The sequence below is a fragment of the Drosophila mojavensis genome, unplaced genomic scaffold (genome assembly GCF_018153725.1).
Source record: "Drosophila mojavensis isolate 15081-1352.22 unplaced genomic scaffold, ASM1815372v1 contig_19, whole genome shotgun sequence".
NCBI lineage: Eukaryota > Metazoa > Arthropoda > Insecta > Diptera > Drosophilidae > Drosophila > Drosophila mojavensis.
Genome location: NW_025318726.1, coordinates 2,914,317 through 2,936,092, shown reverse-complemented (window position 1 = coordinate 2,936,092; position 21,776 = coordinate 2,914,317). Strand labels below are relative to the sequence as shown.

General features: G+C 39.9%; 8 protein-coding genes across 10 annotated transcripts; 3 read left to right on the top strand and 5 right to left on the bottom strand.

Moving 5' to 3' along the window:
* Nucleotides 1-1,455: 1,455 nt before the first annotated feature.
* LOC6572241 (nuclear envelope pore membrane protein POM 121) lies at nucleotides 1,456-5,981 on the bottom strand. 3 transcript variants are annotated; one of them, XM_032733704.2, is made up of 5 exons: nucleotides 5,884-5,981; nucleotides 5,707-5,810; nucleotides 5,448-5,639; nucleotides 4,975-5,392; nucleotides 1,456-4,899 (listed from the first exon to the last, which is right to left on the bottom strand). In XM_032733704.2, the coding sequence occupies exons 2-5, from the start codon at nucleotides 5,787-5,789 to the stop codon at nucleotides 1,639-1,641; spliced, it is 3,954 nt and encodes a 1,317-aa protein (XP_032589595.1). In that variant the 5' UTR covers nucleotides 5,790-5,810; nucleotides 5,884-5,981; the 3' UTR covers nucleotides 1,456-1,638. The 3 variants fall into 3 exon arrangements, with proteins under 3 accessions (XP_032589595.1, XP_032589596.1, XP_032589594.1); XM_032733705.2 differs by lacking the exon at nucleotides 5,707-5,810 and having other exon boundaries at nucleotides 5,884-5,962; XM_032733703.2 differs by having other exon boundaries at nucleotides 5,707-5,938.
* Nucleotides 5,982-6,003: 22 nt separating this feature from the next.
* On the top strand, nucleotides 6,004-6,933 carry LOC6572242 (40S ribosomal protein S25). Its single transcript, XM_001998348.3, has 3 exons — nucleotides 6,004-6,093; nucleotides 6,392-6,668; nucleotides 6,732-6,933. Exons 1-3 carry the CDS (start codon nucleotides 6,091-6,093, stop codon nucleotides 6,803-6,805), a joined length of 354 nt encoding a protein of 117 aa, XP_001998384.1. The 5' UTR covers nucleotides 6,004-6,090; the 3' UTR covers nucleotides 6,806-6,933.
* Nucleotides 6,934-7,147: 214 nt separating this feature from the next.
* Nucleotides 7,148-9,455, top strand: LOC6572243 (zinc transporter 7). The gene is made up of 4 exons (XM_001998349.3): nucleotides 7,148-7,468; nucleotides 7,584-7,789; nucleotides 7,860-8,300; nucleotides 8,367-9,455. The coding sequence occupies exons 2-4, from the start codon at nucleotides 7,609-7,611 to the stop codon at nucleotides 8,867-8,869; spliced, it is 1,125 nt and encodes a 374-aa protein (XP_001998385.1). The 5' UTR covers nucleotides 7,148-7,468; nucleotides 7,584-7,608; the 3' UTR covers nucleotides 8,870-9,455.
* A 959-nt stretch (nucleotides 9,456-10,414) lies between these two features.
* On the bottom strand, nucleotides 10,415-11,619 carry LOC6572244 (translationally-controlled tumor protein homolog). Its single transcript, XM_001998350.4, has one exon. The coding sequence runs from the start codon at nucleotides 11,513-11,515 to the stop codon at nucleotides 10,997-10,999; it is 519 nt and encodes a 172-aa protein (XP_001998386.1). The 5' UTR covers nucleotides 11,516-11,619; the 3' UTR covers nucleotides 10,415-10,996.
* LOC6572245 (glyoxylate reductase/hydroxypyruvate reductase) lies at nucleotides 11,507-13,861 on the bottom strand. The gene is made up of 2 exons (XM_001998351.4): nucleotides 13,689-13,861; nucleotides 11,507-13,627 (listed from the first exon to the last, which is right to left on the bottom strand). The coding sequence occupies exons 1-2, from the start codon at nucleotides 13,829-13,831 to the stop codon at nucleotides 12,727-12,729; spliced, it is 1,044 nt and encodes a 347-aa protein (XP_001998387.2). The 5' UTR covers nucleotides 13,832-13,861; the 3' UTR covers nucleotides 11,507-12,726.
* A 76-nt stretch (nucleotides 13,862-13,937) lies between these two features.
* Nucleotides 13,938-14,910, top strand: LOC6572246 (peptidyl-prolyl cis-trans isomerase CPR6). Its single transcript, XM_001998352.4, has one exon. It carries the CDS (start codon nucleotides 14,018-14,020, stop codon nucleotides 14,864-14,866), a length of 849 nt encoding a protein of 282 aa, XP_001998388.1. The 5' UTR covers nucleotides 13,938-14,017; the 3' UTR covers nucleotides 14,867-14,910.
* On the bottom strand, nucleotides 14,899-16,457 carry LOC6572247 (protein Peter pan). Its single transcript, XM_001998353.4, has 4 exons — nucleotides 16,041-16,457; nucleotides 15,605-15,969; nucleotides 15,120-15,547; nucleotides 14,899-15,051 (listed from the first exon to the last, which is right to left on the bottom strand). Exons 1-4 carry the CDS (start codon nucleotides 16,371-16,373, stop codon nucleotides 14,930-14,932), a joined length of 1,248 nt encoding a protein of 415 aa, XP_001998389.1. The 5' UTR covers nucleotides 16,374-16,457; the 3' UTR covers nucleotides 14,899-14,929.
* A 315-nt stretch (nucleotides 16,458-16,772) lies between these two features.
* On the bottom strand, nucleotides 16,773-21,763 carry LOC6572248 (ras-related protein Rab-11A). Its single transcript, XM_015166293.3, has 5 exons — nucleotides 21,666-21,763; nucleotides 21,269-21,464; nucleotides 18,991-19,112; nucleotides 17,893-18,241; nucleotides 16,773-17,832 (listed from the first exon to the last, which is right to left on the bottom strand). Exons 2-5 carry the CDS (start codon nucleotides 21,306-21,308, stop codon nucleotides 17,699-17,701), a joined length of 645 nt encoding a protein of 214 aa, XP_015021779.1. The 5' UTR covers nucleotides 21,309-21,464; nucleotides 21,666-21,763; the 3' UTR covers nucleotides 16,773-17,698.
* Between the last annotated feature and the right edge of the window lie 13 nt (nucleotides 21,764-21,776).

Below are 21,776 nucleotides of genomic sequence, written 5' to 3'. Positions count from 1 at the left end.
CACATTTCCGTTTTATAAACACGTCCTACTAAAACTAGATCTAATAATATTATATCATGCAGCTAGCTCTTAGCTATATAAGAGCTTATCGATGCAATGACGAATTGACTTTGATTTGAAACGTTTATCGAATCCCAAAAATGCGGATTACAATTGTAGTTGCAAGCATATTGTTATCAGTATGTGCCACTTCTACCAGGAAGGTAAATCTAAAGAACCTAGTATTTTATATACACGACAAAAATAAGCATACCTGAAGACATTTTTCCAACAGCGCCATTTCGATGCTACAATTCTGTCTCTTGCTTCTAACTCTACGGATGAGAGCAAATCAAAACTTGATCTGCGTGTCGACCGAGTCTCTCATGGCGAAACTGTTTTAAATGGGATTTGGGAATGGCAATTTGATGTAGACAATACTACCATGGTAATGTCAATGGGCCTTACTAATTTAAATTGGTTACAAATGACGGACCTATTTTTGTACCCATTACTTTTCTTTGCATCAGTTGGAAACGACATTCTATAGCTCCGATAGTGGATCTGAGAATGAATATAAGAAGTTACCCCATGGTATTCCACCAATTAGCTTTGAAGAGTTTTTGGACCAGCACTACAATGATATTATATATGAAAATTTTAAAAATTGCTCAAACCTCAAAGCATATAAAAACAAAGTGGAAACGCCCTGGCAAAAAGGAACTTACACACTTAATCAATGCCGTCCGAAAGGACATGGGATGCCCGAAATTTTAGCCGATGGGTTCTATAAAATATATATCCGACTAAGCGCTGATCCTGAAATCCATATTGTTGTTGTTTTCAAAATCTCTAACACTTTTTATTAAATGGTTTTAATATTTATATATTCAATTTTATTGCAATAAATATTAAAAGAGCATATTTTGGATTTGTAGATTCTTTGAATAGGTCAATTTCGGGAGACCTCTACTGTCTGATGACCGATTAAATGTTATCCTGTATCATGTGATAAGAAATATAGCATTAAAATTATATTATAAATATATTTTACTTTGCTATTTAAAAATGATCAATTATTTATCCTAACAGATTCCGGTTCACAATTGAATTTAACTGTCATATTTCGGAGCTCAAGCTGTAAAGCATTGGAGGATACTATTTATGCAGATATGCCACTTTCTCGAAAAGTATATATACATATTATCCCACGCCCTTAGTAGATTAGGATAAGTATATAACTGGATTGATAATATCCGGTAATTTCCACTTATATAGTTATATATAACTGGAAATTATATATATTATCAATATGACCCGAAGTCATAGGATCTTATATTATATTATATAATTCCCAATTCACGGCACCCAAAATGGGCATATCGGGAAAATCTTCACACCTTATAAGACGAGAATTACATAGAGTAAATATTTCCAGTATCAAGTCCTAGCCTCAATAGCGGAAATGGTCTACAATTTGTTTGCGTATTTACACATTTATTCTTTTGTGATTTTTATTTTTTTTATTTTCTCATTTGCCAAATAACTTAATAAAGACTAACTATCGTTGCAGATTATAACTTAACTTCATGCATGGATCAATTGCATTACTGAAGGCCTAAATTTAATCAGGATATATCTCAACGGTCGAGTTGATTTCTACTTTTGCAGCCGTCGCGTGGCGCGTCGTATGGGTCGGTTTTCCGGAGTGGTGGGCGGTGCAAAGCGATTCATCTGCTGGCCAGGCATGCCCGGAGCTGATGTCGGCGTGGAAGGAGCATTAACGCCGCTACCAAAGGTAAAAGGCGCTGAGCCATTTATAGACGGCGCTGGGTTGCCAAATGTAAACGGTTTATTGGCCGCATTGACCCCGCTGCCCTGCGGCGATGTGATGCCACCAAAAGCAAACGGCGCATTGGCATTTCCATTGGTTGCGTTGCTGCTGTTAGCCGCGTTGCTAGCGCCAAAAGAAAAGCCACCAGGCTTAGTCTGCTGCTGGTTCTGTACAGCGGACACTGCGCTGGCGAACAAGTTTCCGCTTTGATTTGCTCCATTGCTGGGAGTGGCACTGCTCCCAAACGTAAACAGTTTCTGATTGTTGGCAGCAGAAGGCGCTGGTGCTGCTGCCGGTGCCGGTGCCGGTGCCGCAAAGCCACCAAAGCCGTTGCCTGACGTGGCTGCGCCCGCTGGAGTTGCTGCTGCTGTTCCTAACGTTGTGTTGCCTCCAAAATTAAAGCTTGGCTTCACTCCACCGGCTCCGACGGCTAATGGCGATTTAAACAAATTTGTAGATTCGCTTTTTGGAATCACAGCTGAAAATGAAAAGCCGCCCACTGCTGGTGTTGTCTGCTGTTGCTGCTGTTGTTGTTGCTGCTGCTGCTGTTGTTGCTGTTGTTGCTGCTGCTGCTGTTGCTGCTGTTGCTGCTGCTGCTGCTGCTGTTGCTGCTGTTGCTGCTGCTGCTGTTGCGTGCTCTCAGTGGCACCAAATGTAAATGGTTTGCTTTCTGTTGCATTGCTGGCTCCGAATAAGGGCGTTGACTTATTTGGTGCACTGAAACTGAATGCATTTGTAGCTGGTGCACCGCCCACTGGTGCAGCAGAAGCTGATCCACCAAAATTAAAGGCGCTGGGCACTGTAGCTTTTGCTCCAGTGGCTGGTGTTGCTGCCATTTTTGCTCCATCGCCGCCAGCGCCAAAGCTAAATATATTGTTGCTGTCGCTTTTGTTGGGCAGCGTAAAAGGCGTGGCTTTAACCGTGGGCTTGCTGTCACCGCCAAAGGCAAATATATTCGAGTTGTTTGCTGCTGGTGTTGCGGCTGAAACTGCATTGGTATTTGAGGTAGTTGCACTAGCGGCAGAAGCAGAATCAGTAGCAGTTGCTGTGCCACCAAAGTTAAATGCAGGCTGTGCTGTTGCTGCTGTTGTTGTTGTTGTTGCTGTTGAGCTACCGAATACGACAGGAGCTGCAGGAGCGGCTGGAGTTTTGCCGAAACTAAATATTGCTGGCGCGGATGGTGCGGCTGTTACTGCAGCTGCTGGTGTTGCAGGAGATTTAAAGCCGATGGCAAAGCTGTTGCTATTGCTGCTGCTGCTGCCAAAAGGCGACGGTTCCTTGGGCTGAGATGCTGCTGGCGCAGCTGTAGTAACAATTGTTGCTCCTGTTTCACTGTTACTGTTGCTGCTGCCAAATATGAGAGGATTGTTGCTGGTTGCTGCTGTAGTTGTAGCTGGAGCTGTGCCAAAACTGAAAACGGAAGTGCTTGCTGCTGTTGTTGTTGGCGCAGTTGCTGATGTTGTAATTAACGTACTACTTGTTGCCGCACCTGATGCAGGCTTCCCAAAGTTAAACGAAAGAGGTGCTGATGGCGCTGGCTGTACTGCAGTTGCTGCTGCTGCTTGCGCGCCCAATCCTGCTCCTGTTGCTTGTGCATTATTTGCGCCAGTGCCAAATGTAAATGGTGTTTTCGCTGGATCCTTTGTTGCTGGTGTTGCTGTTGTTGCAAGTGTTTCTGTTGGTGCTGGAGTCTGTTTTGCATCTGCTGCCGCTGCTGGCTTGCCAAAGGTAAATGCAGGCGACCCAGTCGATCCGGTTGTGGTTGTAGCTGTCGTCTTCGAATTCGTAAACGTTAACACAGGTGTAGATTCTGCTGTTGTTGTAGTTGCTGGCTTCTCTGTTGCTGTTGGCAATGTAAATCCTAGCACAGCACCTGTTCCAATTGTTGCATTTTCGGTCGATTTTCCTGGTAGCACAGACAATGTGCTATTGCTGGCGGTAGTTGGCGCCGGTGTTAGTGCAGACATTGTTGTTGCCGACGTTGTTGTCGTCCGTGCTTCTGTTTCAGTTATTGTTGTAGATACACTTTGAGCGGGGGCGGCTGATACGGTAGCAGTCGCCAGTATAGTCGGTTTCGTCGATGCAGTGTTCGTTGTTACATTTGTGTTTGTTGCTTGATTTGTATTTTTTGTTGTCGGTGCGACAGATGATGTGGTTGTGGAAGTATCTGCTTCATCAGCTGACGTTTCATCTTGAAAGATTTCACCCCGCAGACTACTCAACATCAAAGCCAGCTTCGTTTTCTGTGTACGCTCCAAATGGGAGTTTTTGCTGGTGACAAGTGATTGATCCTGTTTGGGCCTCACAAACTGTATGCCCGCATATTCGTTGGCATCCACATCGGGACTATCCAAGTCAACCTGCTGTTGCGTGTGTTGTTGTTGTTGTTGTTGGGGCTCTGGTGGTTCTTGCTGCTGCTGCTTCTGTTGCGGTTGTCGTTGTTGTGCATTGAACAATGTCAATTTGGGTTTCTGGTCGTACTTGGCCTCTACTAAGGGAGCGGACGCCGCGCGCTGGGCTGGAGTAGCTGGCAGTGGAGTGATCGGCGTGCTCTGCGTCCTAGTCAAATTCTCTAAATGTAGATCTGTTGTAGCCGCCTGACTTCGCTGTATCTTTGCCACCTGTGGGCGCGGCGAAGTTTCAGGTGAGCTATTGTTGTTGCTGCCGTTGCTGGCATTGTCGTTGAGTGCGGACGTGTTGCTAGCTGAACGCATGTCATATAGCTTCCGCTTATTGCTATGCAGCTGACTGGAGCTTAATGAGCTTGCGATGTCATTGCTGTAGCTGCAATTACGGCGCTTGGCCTGCTGCTCCGGTGACTGCTGTGGAGAAATCCTCTCAGGAAAATGATGTGCAGACATATGTAAAGTGTGATGTTGATGTTGGTGAGGCAGCGCTATGGCCGTATGATGCAAACGGCGTGGTACTGTAACAGTCAATTCACGCTGTCGCTTGAAACCCGACTGAGATTGCAGCATGGATAACTGATGCTGCTGCGGTTGGTGCTGCTGGTGTAAATGATGATCCACATAGTCAGTTAAGCGATTACAGCTCTTTTTACTAGTGTAATCGTTAGGTTGTATTTCCTGCAAATAAGTTGTATTAGTTGAGCCAAAGCAGTTGCCACCATGGCAATCACCAATGGTTAGATGTCGACTTACGCCGCTATTGATGCGCTTGCGTGATATCTCCTTCAGCTCCTCAAGGACACTGCGCGTGGGTTCGCTTTCGTGCTGCAGCGGAGGTGGATGCATAATTGGACGATTCTCTCTCGACAGCTGCTGGTCACTTTTTTTCTCCACGCCAACCAGCGAATTCGAGCGCAGCAAGCTGGGCAATGTGTTGCCACAGTAGAAGCTTCGCTCAGGCGGCGCCATACGTGTTATGGACACTGATGGCAGGTTGGGCTTATGGGATAGAGGCGATGAAGCTATGCTACAACGGCGTGGCTGAGTAAGTGGATTATAAATATTATTATAGGAGATGCTGCGTTGCAGACCGCGGCCACCAGTGCTACGGTCCCGCTGGTATTCCACAATACGCGACGCTAATCCGCTGCTGTTTACGTCCGCAAAGGTTCTAAGTAGGAGAGTTATTATAATTATAAGTATAAAGTATTATATGCATTACTTACTTGGGATCCATATGACTGAGATTTAGCCGTTGTCGTGCCGTTTTAGATACACTCGATGTTCTCGATGTTGTATGTAGACTCCTATTTTGCGGTGAATCATTTGTGAAGCTATTGCTTAGACAAAGGCTCGAGTTGTTGTGCTCCCTAGATATAGAGCTCCTTTGCATTTGCTGTGTCATTGACCGCTGCGTCCTGGAAATAAAGTTTAGCCTTGTTAATATGTACATTAATAAATGAATTTATTTTAATTTATGCATACGCAGACATGCCACCAATCCATGTGGAATCAGCCATGGGTTTTGACAAACGCGGCGAATTGCTTAAGCCGTAACGATGCTCCATGGCTTTGTTCTTCTGGATGTACTATATACGTAATAGTCAGTTTTCTCTGATTTAATATGGGCACCAAACAATTATGTTTGAGAATCAAACTTACAGATGTCGAATGAAACGTTTGTTACAATACTTGGTGAAACAACAAAAAACACGCCAAGCAGGCCTTACGAGTTGCGCCTTTGTACTAGCTATCGATAAGTAATAGCGTCCGGCTGCGATAATAAGAACATGCAACTCTGCCGATGTTGACAATGCATGGTAACCCTGTCAATTTCCGTCCTCCATCTTTCTGCATTGGGTTTTCACGATGGTGAGTTCGGCTGCTAAAGTTTTTTATACTTTTTAAATGGTTTGCAGCATGGAAATGACATTTAAGTGATGGATACACTGTAATAAACTGGCGATAATGTGGTGGGCTATAAATGAAGTTACATTTGTGCAGCCAAACATGTCAGAATCTACCTGTGCGTGCAGCAAACAAACGAGAGATCCATAACCTCGAAAGTGAACGTTTTCAAATCATATGTGCATACCAAAATACACACAATTGATGTTGAAATTACATTTATACCCATTGTACATAATATGTGTTTGTTTATTCGTAACAGCCGCCTAAGAAGGACGCAAAGTCGTCGGCCAAGCAGCCGCAAAAGACACAAAAGAAGAAGGAGGGCTCCGGTGGCGGCAAGGCCAAGAAGAAGAAGTGGTCCAAAGGCAAAGTCAGGGATAAGCTGAACAATCAAGTTCTGTTCGATAAGGCCACCTACGAGAAATTATACAAGGAGGTGCCCGCTTATAAACTGATCACACCCTCGGTTGTCTCTGAGCGATTGAAGATCCGTGGCTCTTTGGCCAAGCGCGCTCTAATTGAGCTGCGCGAAAAGGGTAAGGGAACATAATCTGATTGGTGCTTATATAGAGCATAATTTCAAAACAAACTATTTCTAGGTCTCATTAAGCAGGTCGTGCAGCATCATTCCCAGGTCATCTACACACGTGCCACCAAGGGTGATGAGGCGTAAATTTAGTTTTACCACACATCTACAGTGCCGCACGCTATTTTACAATATAACAATTGATTGTATGGAAGTACCAAGGCTCTGCTACATGTAGTAGAATGTTGAATAAACTTGCTTTTTGATGTAAGAAACATGAGTGTAACATTTTATTGTATTGCATTTTGAAATACCGGAGGGAATGGGAATGTTTTAGCTTATTTAAGCACAAGCTGTATTGCAGCTTATAGGCTATTTACTACATACTTTTTAAAATAAATATTTGTTTGAGTAGACTGCATACACGGGTTCGATAGTTTTGTGTGAATGCCAATATTGTTAGTTGTGCAACCCTGTTGACGGAATGAATGTTTACTGGGTAGCCAGACGTCTATTTTGATGACAACACGGCAGATTGGTGCGGATTGTGTTTTCGACTGATTTAAAAAAGAAAATGAATTAAATTGCAAGTCTTCAGTAAAATAATAAAAAAAAATTCAAAAACAAAAGCGGTACTGCCAACACCTGTGTAAATAAACGGCTGTCTGAGCGGCACGTTGACGCAGCAGGAAACGTTGCGTGCGGCTATTAACACAAAAAAGTTGCCGCCGACGCTGCAGAGAAATTCTTAAAGAGTTTAAATCAGCAGCAGGTGGAGTGGGCCCAGGCTTAGCCCAGCGATAATACCACGTATGCAAACAATTACGAACTAAATTTATGTGTGTATGTGTGTGTGTGCGTCTTGGTCGTGTGTGTATGATAACACAGTAAAGATTTTTTTTATTGTTTAATATCTCTGTCTCAGCACATTCTACACCTTTACCGCTAAAATGATACCATTAACGCACAAGGATCGCAGCAACTTTGGCTACCGAGTGAAGGAGAAGCTGAACAGCTGGAAACGCCTGATCTTCGCTGATCCCAATTCTCGTAACTTGTTTCTCTTTTTAATGCTCAATCTTAGTTTTGCCTTCGTGGAACTCTTCTATGGCATCTTGACAAATAGCTTGGGTTAGCATAACGAACATATTTATATTGTATTACTCATAAGGCTCATAACTATATTTATGTTTATAATCAGGTTTGATCTCGGATTCGTTCCACATGTTCTTCGACTGCACGGGGTTGCTAGCTGGTTTGGCTGCCTCGGTCATAACGAAATGGAAAGCGAATGATAAGTTTTCCTATGGATATGTGCGTGCCGAGGTACTAGCTGGCTTTGTGAACAGCTTGTTTTTGCTCTTCATTGCCTTCTTCATACTTTCCGAGGGCGTCGAGCGTCTCATAGAGCCGCCCGAAGTGAAGCATGAGCGGCTGTTTGTGGTGTCTGTGCTAGGACTTCTTGTCAATCTGGTGGGTATCTATGCGTTCAATCATGGCGGTCATGGCCACTCGCACGGCGGCGGCGGCGGAGGACATGGGCACTCTCACGGCGGAGGGGGCGGAGCACATGGACACTCTCATGGACACAGTCATGACGCTCATTCTAATCACAATCATCAGGCTATCTCTATGGACAATGGTAAGGAGTTGCTATAGGCGTAGTTTGCCAATAACTGCATCCTTCTCTTTTGCTATGGCTTTCTAGGTCACGGACACTCACATGATCACAGCATGAGCCATGGACACTCGCATGATCTTGGCACTGGAAGCAATTCGCAGATCATGCGCGGCGTCTTTTTGCACATATTGGCCGATACGCTTGGCTCGGTGGGCGTCATCATTTCTGCAGTGCTCATGCAAATGTTTGGCTGGATGATAGCGGATCCAATTTGCTCCATATTCATAGCGCTGCTTATTGGGCTTAGCGTGCTTAGCTTAATCAAGGAATCCATACTGATACTGATGCAACGCCAGCCAGCGGCACTGGATCGTTCGCTGCTGCAGTGCTATCAAAAGGTGACTGGCTTAGCTGGAGTCTATTCGGTGCAGGAGCCGCACTTCTGGACGCTTTGCTCAGATGTCTATGTGGGTGCCATCAAGCTGGAGGTATCGAAGAATGTGGATCCCACGTATGTGGTAACGCATACGCGCATGATCTTTGAAGCGGTGGGCGTAAAACAGATCTACATTCAGCTCGACTATGTGTGATCCAACTTCCTCCTGTCCATGTATATATATATGTTATTATATATATATAAACACTATGTATATTGAGCAGCGCGAGTGTTGTGTGTGCGTATTTGTAATACGATGATAATTATGTGCTTTTATTTACCCAAATTCTAGTTTACTAGGCTAAATGCACTATAAAATAACAAAAACAAGCTGTAAAATGTAAATCTAATTAATTGTGAAAATTTTGTTAATTTATTTTCTACTTAAATTTGTTAAAATGATTCATTCCAACATTATCAATGCGAAGAAAGTGAATGTAGTGCAACAATTCAGCAACTGCTGTCTATATAGAATCCTAGTATAATTGTAATATATAAGTCCAAAACTTGTGCATTCTAAATAGTACATGGAGTTTATTTAGTCTTTTTTATGATTCGACAGAACAAACCTACACCATACATATTTACGAAAAATTTGACTGAATAATACACATCTACCAAAATTCCATTGTTTAAATGGAAATGCGAATCCAAATTGCAATAAGCCACAGTTTTTGCTGCATCAAAATTTCGAACGAAATAAAATAGAATTTGTTAACATCGTTTTTATACACAAAGAATGGTTTAGTTTTTTTCTCTCAGGAATTCAGTAATCATTTCTATAAAGGTGATACCTGGTTTACCTGGGCTTAGACTTCCTGATCTGTTCCGATGCCAGGCCATCAGGAATTCCAAATTCCTGTCTAAGAAGGTGGCAACTAATTCACCTGCATAACTTTGAACTAGCTAAAAAAGTGAAGATTTCGTTATCTTTTCTAATGACAGGCCGTAAAGAACATAGATGTACATACATACATATGTACATATGTATATTCACTGTACATCCCATAAACAGTAACTCAGCTAAATCTAAAATCTTTAAGAAATATGTTCATTTTGAGAAAGAGCTTAATAATTCATAATAAAATATTATCAAAATTAATAAATAAAAATAAAATATATACATATGTATTTATATACAAATATCTAAATACGTGCCCCACATGTAGTCATTGCAGGCAGTCCGCACTGTACGCAAACGTACACGCGATCTAACAGGTATACACGTGCGTCTTTGTGAATGTGCGAAAGTGTGAATGTATGCGATAAGCACCTAGACTATAGACGCTCGAGCCAGAGCACACACAAACAAATGTGAAAAAGCTTTCTTGACGTATGACGTACATATATAGAAATATGTGTGCACTGCACAGCTCAGCAAAGTGGTATGCAGATGATTGAGGTTAAATTGAATTTCTCAAAGCCTTCAAAATATAGGACAATTTACTTACGGTGGTGCATCAGGACAAGGCGAACAAATGTACATTGCGCATGACAACAGTCGTACAAACATTCGTATGTATCACTGCCAAAGGTCAATAACATTTGGGTTGCCCAGACCTTGTCGGAGTCAATGCCACACAAAGCGTGTGTTCATAAATAACAGTAGACGCAGCTGCAATGCCGTCTCGCCTGTGCCTACTTGAACCCACCAGAGGAAGAAAAGGTGTTAATATAATTTACGAATTCAGTTTGTGTATATGGTTTCCGTTTTATATATTTGTTTTAATACATACAAATTTTCTTACTTTTCCTGGTTTTCTTGTTTTGACATTCCGTGTTGAAAACATATACGAAACTATACAAAAATTGCTTTGCTGCTATAAAAATATTAAATTACGCTGCATTCAATTACAATAGTTATACGATAATTTAGTTATTTTTAGCTACTGTGTGAGTGTGGCTCCTGGTGAACTGGTTCTTCTTCTTCGAGGCTCTCCTTCAGTTACAACTACAAATTTTGCTCATTCCATAAAATAACATTTACATTCATTGATTCTAAATAATAAAACGGAATTAACTCGACAATTTGTTTTCAATTTTCTATATATAAACATAGATTTTATCGAACTGCTGCCAAAAATAAAAAAACCGTAACTAAAGAAATCCGTTTGAAATGGGTATGTATGCGTGAGTATGTGTCCGCTGTCTGCCTTTGTGTTTTTGTTAGTTTGTGTATGTTCGTTCAGTGGTGGCTGTTGCTTTTGCCGTACATTGGGCGTTGCTCGTTCTTCCGCAGTGCAAGCCCCCGGATCGAAACATACAGAACGGAGCGCGCAGCTTAGACCTTCTCCTCCTCAAGTCCATGCTTGAAAAACATGAAAACTGGAACGCTTTGGCCATCGATGTCTCGGTATTCACACATGGCTACCATGCCGTCGACATCCATGGATTCTCCCGTGAAGAACTGCAGCTCCTTAAAACGACCCAGAATGTCTTTCATAGCTTTGTTCATGTTGGTTTTGAAAATTTCAACCTGGTCGGGGGCGGTTTCCTGCAGTTTTGCCAGAACTTTCTTCATGTATTCTTTCAGGTAGACAGTGTACGACTTTTTATCTCCGAAGGCAAAAGATTCTGCCAGACGGTGATTCAGAACAATATCGACTCCTCGCTCGACATTTACTTCTGTGCCTTCATCCGCTTCTTCGGCCGAGGGATTAGAGCCTGCAAGCTGAATATCTCCTTCTGTACGGCTGATTAATTTTCCATAGACTTCGTAGATAACCTCATCAACCAGTTTTATTTTGTAGGTGTCGGTAAACATCTCATCACCGGTAATGATATCCTTGTAGATTTTCATCTTGGCGTTGGTGTTTTAAAATATGAGTTCAAATTTCTGGCAAAATTGCAATTAACAACTGCACGGAACCGGAGCCACAACTGCCACGCGCTGAAACAGTAAAAAGAAGGAACGAGACGAAAAAAATGGCGCATGCTGTTAACTTAGCATTTTGCTCAACTGTTAGGAGCAGTGAGCAATAGTGTTACCAGTGTTACTATCGGAACATTTTTATGGTAAAATTACTTAATTTTCATACTGCAAATAAAATAAGTTCTAACTACTTCGTCTTGATAGAATTTATTTAATTTTGTATGGTGACTCAATCTTTGCTAATGGACTAAAATTTTATACCTGTTGAAATATTTAAGAAATAAATATTGGCCAACAGTGTCAAATGAGTAAATAGTAATTTTGAACTATCGTCAAAATTTGTCGATGAGTAGCTTTCGATTTTCTTTTAATGTCCGTTCAATTTAAAAGTTTGAATACTTGAAAAGAAAGTAAGCCTACGCATGCTGATGCAATGTATATAGTTTGTATGTTTGTTTATTTGTTTATTATCAAAAATTTCCCACAGGCGTTTTTTTTTTTTAATTTTTTGCGTCATTCTTAGAACTTTGGAATTGTGCCAAAATATGGAATGTAGAATATATGTATGTGCTTATCGTATATTGATATCATGCGCCCATTTAAATTGTAGTATTTATATTTTAGAGTATTAATTAATTAATTTCTGTTCTGAGAAGCTCTTTATTAATTCAAATTAGCATCTTAAAATAAAGGGAGGAATATATGTATGTATAAAATACAATATATTCTGGGTAGAAAAATGAATAAAAAATATATTAATACTTAAATAAAGCCACTAACCATAGAACACAGCGGTCAGTGATAAAACCACTAACCAGAAAACACATAGACCGGACACGTAGTGTAAAGCGGTTAGTGATATAACCAAACACTCAAGCATCTATCATCTAAAGATTTTGACGATAGTCAAGAACTTTTACGCACATTTCTAGAAATATACTTAACAGTACCATGTTATCCAATATTTATTTAATTAATTTAGACACTGACCAAATTTAGATAAATATGTTTTCGCCAACGAAAGTATAATCATCTTATATAACTTACCTAAGGAACGACTCATTCTATATTTCTTCTTTTGAAAATTAATTTTATTGCTGGCTTTAATTAAAGACAATTATCAGAGATTTAAGATTGATTTACATCACTTCGGCCTCCATTTGGCAACCATTCAAAGCCGCCAAAATATTTCTGGCCGTTATACGGGACATCTCCTTGCGTGTTTCAATGTCTGCGCTGCCAATATGCGGCAATATAACAATATTATCTAGTTTTAAGAGTGGATCATCAAGTGGCAGTGGCTCTGGTGTGGTCACATCCAAGCCTGCAGCAAGTATCCGCTTCGAATGGAGTGCGTCATAAAGAGCATTTTGATCCACATTTCCACCTCGTGCCGTATTGATAAAAATGCAATTGGGTTTCATTTTCTCAAATGCAGAAGCATTAAATACTTCCTTGGTATCAGGGGTTAGAGAGCAGCAAACCACAATAAAATCCGATAAGCAGAGCATCTCGTCAAAGTCCACGCGCCGAGCATTAACCTTAGCTGCCTCCGCTGGCCTAGCAGTGCGAGTCGTATAGGTTATCTGAGCTGGTTTGAAAGGTACAATGCGAGCAGCAATCTCCTGACCAATGCGCCCAAATCCATATAAACCAACACGCGAGTTCTTCAATCCTTGACCACACATCCACATGGGTGCCCACGATTTCCAGCCGCCATTGTAAACCTGCTTGCTGGCCTCGAACAAACGTCTATTAGTGGCCAGCAGTAATGCGAGCGTTAGCTCGGCTGTGGCGTCGGTCAGCACGTCGGGCGTGTACCCAACGCGAATGCCACGTTTTTTGCACTCCTCCACATCAATGTGCTCAAAACCCACTGAAATGGTGGCCACGCATTTTAACTGCGTTCCAGCCGCATCAAGCACGGCGGCATCGATTTTATCCGTTAGAGCACAGTATAGAGCATCCTTGCCCTTAACCTGACGAAGTAATTCATCTCGCGGCACTGGCAAAGGCTGTGACCATGTTGACACATTGCAACTGCTCAAAAACATCAGATAACGAGATTAAAAATAATTTACGGCATCCAACAACAAACAACCTCTTACGCAGCAATTCCAGTCCACTGTCATCCACATCCGGACGAGTCACATAAACATTTGGCTGGGAACTCATTGATACCTTTTGTAACAGTTGAGAAAGGCCTCTGGCCTGTTGAATGTGTCGTAGCTTTATTTTATGCATGTTAACTTCAGCTCGGGCTCAAGAATTATGTTATCCAGTTTTTCTTTATTGTGTGCATTTGGATTGTCGACTATTGGGCACACTGTTTTTCTAAACAGTTTCTTTTGAGCTTAACAGATAGATGATTGTTAGTAACTAGAAGAATCTAAAAGTTTTCCAACTGAATTATTCGGTAATTTTTCTGCAATGGATTGGTACGTTGGCAAAGAGTGGAGCGACGCAGCTCGTGGTCTGCAGAAAAAAGTGCTAAGTTTAGAATTCCAAAGGGTTGAGAAACCCCTTTTGGTAAGCACTGTCGCATTTACCGTAAAAAAGCCGTGCGCTAACTTGGGCTCCAGGCCCACTAAATACTTGGCCTCCAAAGAGCCACAACAGTACACATTGGAGATGGGCAGCGCAGATAGCCCCATTGATTGCTATATAGAAATATTATTGCAACAGTTTGTAATCGGCGAAACCTCAGCTTGCAGCATTACCACCAAAACTGGCGAATGTTTGGAATTTGAGCTGAAGTTAGATCGAATTGTGAGCAATAAGCAAATCGACAAACTGAGCGCAGGAGAAATGTATAATCTTGCATTAAAGTACAAAGAGAAAGGCGTAGCCATGTATAAGGCATATCCGAAGTTTGCCTGCGACTATTTCTCACGTGCAGCTAAATTACTAATCACATACAAACCATTCGACAAACTGGATAAGCAAAAAAATGGTATCGCTGGCAATGAAATGGAGCAGCTCTTCGTGCAGATACAAACCAACTTGGCTGCTTGTATGATACTAGAGAAACGTTACGAGCACGTTATATACCACACAGAATTTGTGGATACCCAGGAGCAACCGAGCGAGAAGAGTATCTATCGGCGCGCATTGGCCTTCTATTACCTGAAAGAGTTTGAAAAGGCGCAAAATTTGATCGAGCGAGTGCCCCAGTACGAAGATAAACGAGAATTTACTAAATTGCGGGACAATATAGCAACAAGCTGGAAAAGCAGCAATGCCAACTATAAGCAGCTGGTGCAGCGAATGTTTACCTAGATACGGATGTCACAGAAATAAATCACACTATGTAGTAGTAAAAATATTCTGCTTATGTATTTGCTACTTTTCCTTAGTCTTCTTTAAAGGTTTCTGATTTAATTTAGCTTTCTTGTTTTTGTGCTTCATGCCGGCTGGTAATTTGGGACGCTTTCTCGAAGCCGTGTTATCCAATTTAAAAAGTTCTGTAAAAAGTGATAAAAATAAATACATATGATCAATATTATTGCATCAGGACTATATCAACACTCACCCTCGTCCGGTTCTTCGCCAACTTCATCTTTGTAATATTGAGCATCATCGTCCGCATCACTTGCATTTTCTTCAGTTTCTTTGCGCCTCACTTCCCTGTTTTGCTCTTTCTTCAATTTCAAATTGCGTTCGCGATTCTCGTTCTGTTGCTTCTTGCGCAGCTCTTTCAATTTGCGTTTCTTTTCAATTAATTTACGTAGTGCTTCCTTCTCTTCCTCAGTTTTGACAATATGATCGTGATAAAGCACTTCGCCGGTTAGTAAACCCTCCTCGATCTTCATAAGCTGCATTGTTAGGCGAGGTCCAATTTCATGCAGCTTCACAGAGCTTTTGTGGTTTTCGAAATTCCCTTTGCCTTTCACTGTTTGGGGCAACACCACATGTGATTGCTCATCGTCGTCGGCATCCGCTTCCGAAGCATATCCATCCCTACAAAATTCCAATAGTACATAAGATGGCTTCAATGTTAGACAATATTGGTCTTACTTCATCACAAAATCGACAACTTCCTCACATTTGTTGAGATTTGGCACATTACCGCTGACAATTTTCTGCACAGCTCGTTTTAGACCCACTGGAACCACCTGCACCGCATAATGGCGCATGTCCACAAGCTTTGTTTCTGAATTATAAGAGAACAGAAGGCAGCGGCGTATGGTATCAATGTTAACTTGAGCCAAATTGATTGATGGAAACATGTTCTGAAATGTTGAGGCCATTAATTTCAAATGTTTCCCTTCGCCGCTAAAGTTGTTCATGATCACAAGCGGTGGATGTTTGAAATAATCAACATCAAACATTTGCTTCTTACTGCTAGAGATGACGTCACGTGCAAGCGTAAACTGATGCACCTGTTGACCACGAGAGGTATTATCATATAGACAATTCATATTCATCGTAAAAGCAAATCTATTCAAAATACCTTGAACGTTAAAGATGGGCCACGCGGTAAGCGAAGCACTTTAAAGGACAACTGTGTAGATGCTTTGTTGAAAATTGCCATGTGCGAGACGTGAAAGAAGCTGCTTAGACTAACAAAATCTTTGATGCGATTTATTTTCTTTTCACGCAAATTGGATGCAGTAAACGGCTCCATTATTCGACGAAAGTCAACAGTTAAATCCGCGATATACGGACAGGACAGACCGCGGTGTATGACGAACGAATGTGGGGCCTCAACTATTTCACTTGGTTCACTGGCTTTGAACGCTGCAGTGCGCGTTTTCGGATGTACTTTCTTTTTACCACCTCCCATTTCCTTATAAAAAATATATTTAAACAATTATCAAAGCCACAACCGCACGTGTTGCTAAAGCATTCAGCTGATTGGCTCGATACATCGATAAATGCATTCAAGAATTATAAGGTGACCAAATATATATATCTATAATAAAATATATCGATACATTTTTTCTTAAATATTGCATTTCATTTATTTTAATAATATTGGACACTACAATTCGTGAATAAATTGATTGATGTATATGTAAATTTATATTTATAATGTATACGATTATTCTTCACTGATCAAATAATTATCATGAATATTTCACTGCACATAGAATGTCGATGATTATCATGCACAAGTTAGAGTGCCCATTTAAAACCATTTTTGAAACGAAAAACTGTGGCGGAAAAAGTACACTTTAAAATCAACAGTTGATATACAAGCGTAAACTTGATTTATTTAAATTATAAATATTTACCAACATATCTGTTTGTTTGTGTATTTAAAGTTTCATTACTGTTTATTTTATCAGCTAGCTATTAACGAATTCCTGGGGTCAATTTAAAATTGAATTTTCAAAGTTTCTGCATTTATGCGCTTTAATGTTAAAACTAACCATAATATTTTAGATTTATGTTTCAATTTTATTTCATACGTAAAAAAGGTATTACATTAACCAATAAAAAAGGGTTTGTAACGACGCAAGCAACTACAATGGAGAGAAATCGGTTGACGTAAGGGAAATTTGAAACATTAATGATAAATAGACTATAATGAATAAGAGCCAGGTCAAAAGTGTATTCATTGTATATGTTAAGTTTGCCTAATTTTGCTGGAAAAACAATACGACATCTAATGGAACTTACATAGCAATGTTGTAGTTGTTTAATTTCCTTTTTTTTTTTTTTTTTTTTAAATACAACTATATATTTAAGTTGTGAAAATTAATAATATTAATATATTTAATATTAGCATTTATGTATATTTATATAAATTATAGTTACAGCTACAGCTTAAACTGAATTTGGAGTGTTTTAGTGTTTCCCTTTATGCTTTTGTAACTTTTTTCATCAGACCTCGAAGTTATCGATGCTTTATGCGATATATATTAAAACTTCAGTTTAAACTGCTGTTAACTACAGCCGGATGTTGATGTTGCGATTGTTGTTTTGCTTTTGTTGTTGGTATATTTTTTATGCATATATGACAAACTGCTTGTGGCTGTGGTTCAAAAAATAACATCTTATGCCGTTGTTATAGTTGTAATTGTTGTTGCTCTTGCTCTTGCTATTGCTGTTCTGGCTGTTACAGGCGGCAGTTGCTACTCCTGTCGCAGTGAATCGTTGGGGCGGTCACTGACAACACTGTTTGCGAACATCGGCTGTAACAGTGGGCTTTACATCGATGGGCTCCACATTTGAGGGACGAATAACATCACCTTCAGGAGGATCTCTAATTTGTTTCTGCGACACAATGCGATAGATCTCTGTAAGCGGAAATCCGGTTAGAATTTTTAGATTTACTTTACAGTAAGTGGATTTTATACCTGTGAGTATATTTTGGAATGCGGTTTCAACGTTCGTCGAGTCCAAGGCCGATGTTTCTATGAAACTTAAGCCATTGCGCTCCGCAAACAGTTTTGCTTCATCCGTCGGCACCGAGCGCAAGTGTCGCAAATCAGATTTGTTGCCCACCAACATTATTACAATATTCTGGTCGGCATGATCGCGGAGCTCTCGCAGCCATCGCTCAACATTCTCGTATGTCAAATGCTTGGCAATATCGTAAACGAGCAGAGCCCCAACAGCACCACGATAATATGCAGAAGTGATCGCTCGATAGCGCTCCTGACCGGCTGTATCCCAAATTTGCGCCTTAATTGTTTTACCATCCACCTTAGAGAGAAACAAAATATGAGTTTAAATTGCATTGCATATGAAATTGATTTAACAAGGTTACATATATTTTAAGAAAATATTTAAAAAATTAAATATGAATTTTGTTAAATTAAATAAACTAGAAAAAAAATTTGCCTAATTTGTACTAATAACTATATATTAATCTGAATCTGAGTAGAAAAATTTCACTAACTAACCTTTATTCTTATTTTTATTTACTATTCGCAATTCATGGATTAATTAGTAAATAATATTTTTTTTTTTTTAAATCTGAATTATGCTAATTTGGGCGAGAGTATACTCTATTTTTGTAATCTCTCGATTTATTATATATCTATCGATCAATAAGTTTCACCTCTTTAATTATGATAATTAAGTCATTTTTAATAAATATTTGTTCCATTCATACATACAGCATAGATGGAGTGGGTTGGATCGGCATAGGTCGTGGTCCTAACCAAGAATGTATATATTGGCCAACATTCGATTTGCCGATATAAAAAATCTCCATATATTAAGAACTTTTCGGTGATTTATAGACACTATACTATGATATTACGTATGCATATGAACAACTGCAAATATGTGTATACATTAAATGTAAGATGATATTTGTCTGGAATCTGGAGCGCGGATTGAACGATTGTAGAATCCAAGTCCCCTCTCAACACACTTGTAAGAATTGTTTAGTGTATCAATGGAAATCCATCTGGAGATGGATAACAGACTTAGCCAGTGACACTTACCTCTATGCTTCGTGTGGCGAATTCGACACCAATTGTTGATTTGGACTCCAAATTGAATTCATTACGCGTAAAGCGCGACAGCAAATTACTTTTGCCTACGCCAGAGTCACCGATCAGGACAACTATTGGGATTAAAGAAAACATTAACAGAAATCAAACAATAATTGAGCTTTGTCTCTGTAGTTGCATAATTATTGGCTGCGCAGTTCGTTAGCTGGAGCATGGGTTCAACGGGTCATGGGTCATGGATAAATTCTCGTATTAAGTTATTGACGGTGCGTGCCTGAAGGTCAACTAATTTCCTGTTATGCTCTTGTGGAATATTAGTGATGGTGATAAAATGTAACGCTTTATGGCCAACCAGACCACTCAAATTTACTGATTCCTACATTTGAATTTTGCTACACTGTTTACAAATTGATAACATTTTCGGCATAATTTTTATTGTCACATTTGCAATTTCTACTTTTAGCACTATGTGTTTTGTTTATCTAGCATGTGATAATATAATCTCTACTCTCTCACACTCACACACACACTCTCACTCTCTCTCCTTCCCTTCCTTCCTTATTCTATCACTTTCTTTCATTTTATCTCTGTCTTTCTCTCTCTCTCTCTCTCTCTCTCTCCCTCGCTCTGTTCTCTGTTTTCTCTTACACTGATTATCGCTTTCGAAGCTTTTTTTTTAAATGTTGTAAATGTGAGTGCTCAGTCTGAAGTTATCAGCAGTATTTTTGATTGCTTGACAGCTGCTCACGAGTAACGGTGATTCATAGCTTTATTTTCTTTTTACAGATCTGCTGTAGGTCCATTAAGTTAACACAACATCCATTTATGTAGAAGATATTTAATGTGCTTCTACTGTCTGTCATTATGTACAAAGAGAAAAATGTATAGCAAATTTTGGATTTCAGCCATGAAGTTACCAAGCCAACTAATCGCTTATCGTTTTTTTTGTTACTGTGCGTCAGACTTTAAATATGTAAAAAAAATTCTGATAATTTGACAAATTTAATCTCACTTAATAGTCACAACACTCCCACGTAATGCAATAATTGCTCAAAAAGTCTTTAACTATATAACGGGGCGACTTCACTTTAGAATTGAGCAGTTTGAAAGCCTAGTACTTAGTACTCTCGTATGCAAACGAGAGTACGAAGAGAAAATGCTGACCCCAAAATACCTAAGCACACACAAAAAAGCTGACAACAAAGAATAAGTGAGAAGTTTGTGACTGGCTGCCCGCATACAGCAGTAATTTATTCAAGAACTACAAAACCTACAATGTAGATGAATCTGCTTTGAGAAAATAGATCTTGTCACACAGTGCAAGCAGAAAAGAGTAGCTTTAGCATCCGCTGAGTGTCTACATACTCAGCTTCATATAAACTCTCCGACAACAAAATCATGTAGTTTTCATTCAGTTTGTGAGCAGAGTGAGAGAGCGACAATAAAAGCAAAGCCAACTCATAACAGATGTGAGCAAAAGAAGCATATGCAAAAGAAATTGCAAATTCAATATAAAAGCTATCGCACAGAAAAAAAAGAAAAACAATAATATATACATATATACTAAATTAGCTGCTCTTGAACTGCTGTCTAATTAAAAAACAACACACACACACCTAGTTTCTGTAGTTTTAATATAACTAAAAGCTAGTCAAAGTAAAAATCATTGTTTTTACTATTTGACTCTTTTATCATGATTATTATTACGATTTATGCAACGTGTCACACTGGCTGCTGCCAACAGAAGCAAAGAACGAACAGCAATGGAAACGCAATGACAAACTGACAGCACTTAACGGCGAAGTAGTTACGGGTGTATTTGAACAAAGAAAGGGGACGATGAAGAGGCACGGCTGTAATGTAAAGAGAGCACGAGAAAGCAAAAGGGCACACAACAACAACAACAACAATATACACACATAAAAGTCGTATAGAATTCAGCTAAGCACCGCTAGGGGGCGTATTTTGTGATATTGCCCTGAAGAACATTTTTACGAAATAACGCGATCGGAAATAATAATAAAATAAACATATGGACTTTAAAGCATACGGGTCTGTGGACATATGAATGCCATGTCTGCATTTGTTATGCCAATTAGTTTTAATTAGTGCCGTTGAACTACTGCGTCATAATTGCCACATTAAAATTGTAAGCCTTGTTCCTTTTCGAAATTCTCGAATCCCACGACCAGTGAAACCAACCAACAACCGGCTAGTGGATAATTAATTACAATCAGCGCAACCTTAGATCCATGTTTATAATTTTTACCTTTGAAAAGATAATCGTATTCGTCTTCCCTTGCACCCATTTTGTTGTGTGTTTAAATGACTTGTTCCTCCTGCTCCTACTGATTGGGATACTCGCGTGTGTGTCTGTGTAAATGTAAAATCCAATAATCCTTACGCGCCGCCGTTTCTTAATGCGTTTTTCTTTATCCGTGTATTTTGCTCTCACACTTTGCACACTTTTATTTGTAGTTGTAATCGGGACAATATAAAGAAAAGAAAAATTATATCAATTCGATTTCAAATGGGCGTTTGCAATTTTTAATCTTGCTTTCACGTAAGGTAACCGTTGTGCGACAATTACTGCAATAACAGTTGCCAGTTTGTGTGGCGTATTAATGCATTTATTATTAATTTTCTTAGTCGCGACACACACTCACTTAGACTTAGTCACTCCCAATATATTCAGCGACGTGAAGTAGGCTGCGGCATGTATGACAATGCAAGTGACAGCCATGAGTACTCGATACTCGATACCCCGCCATGTTGAT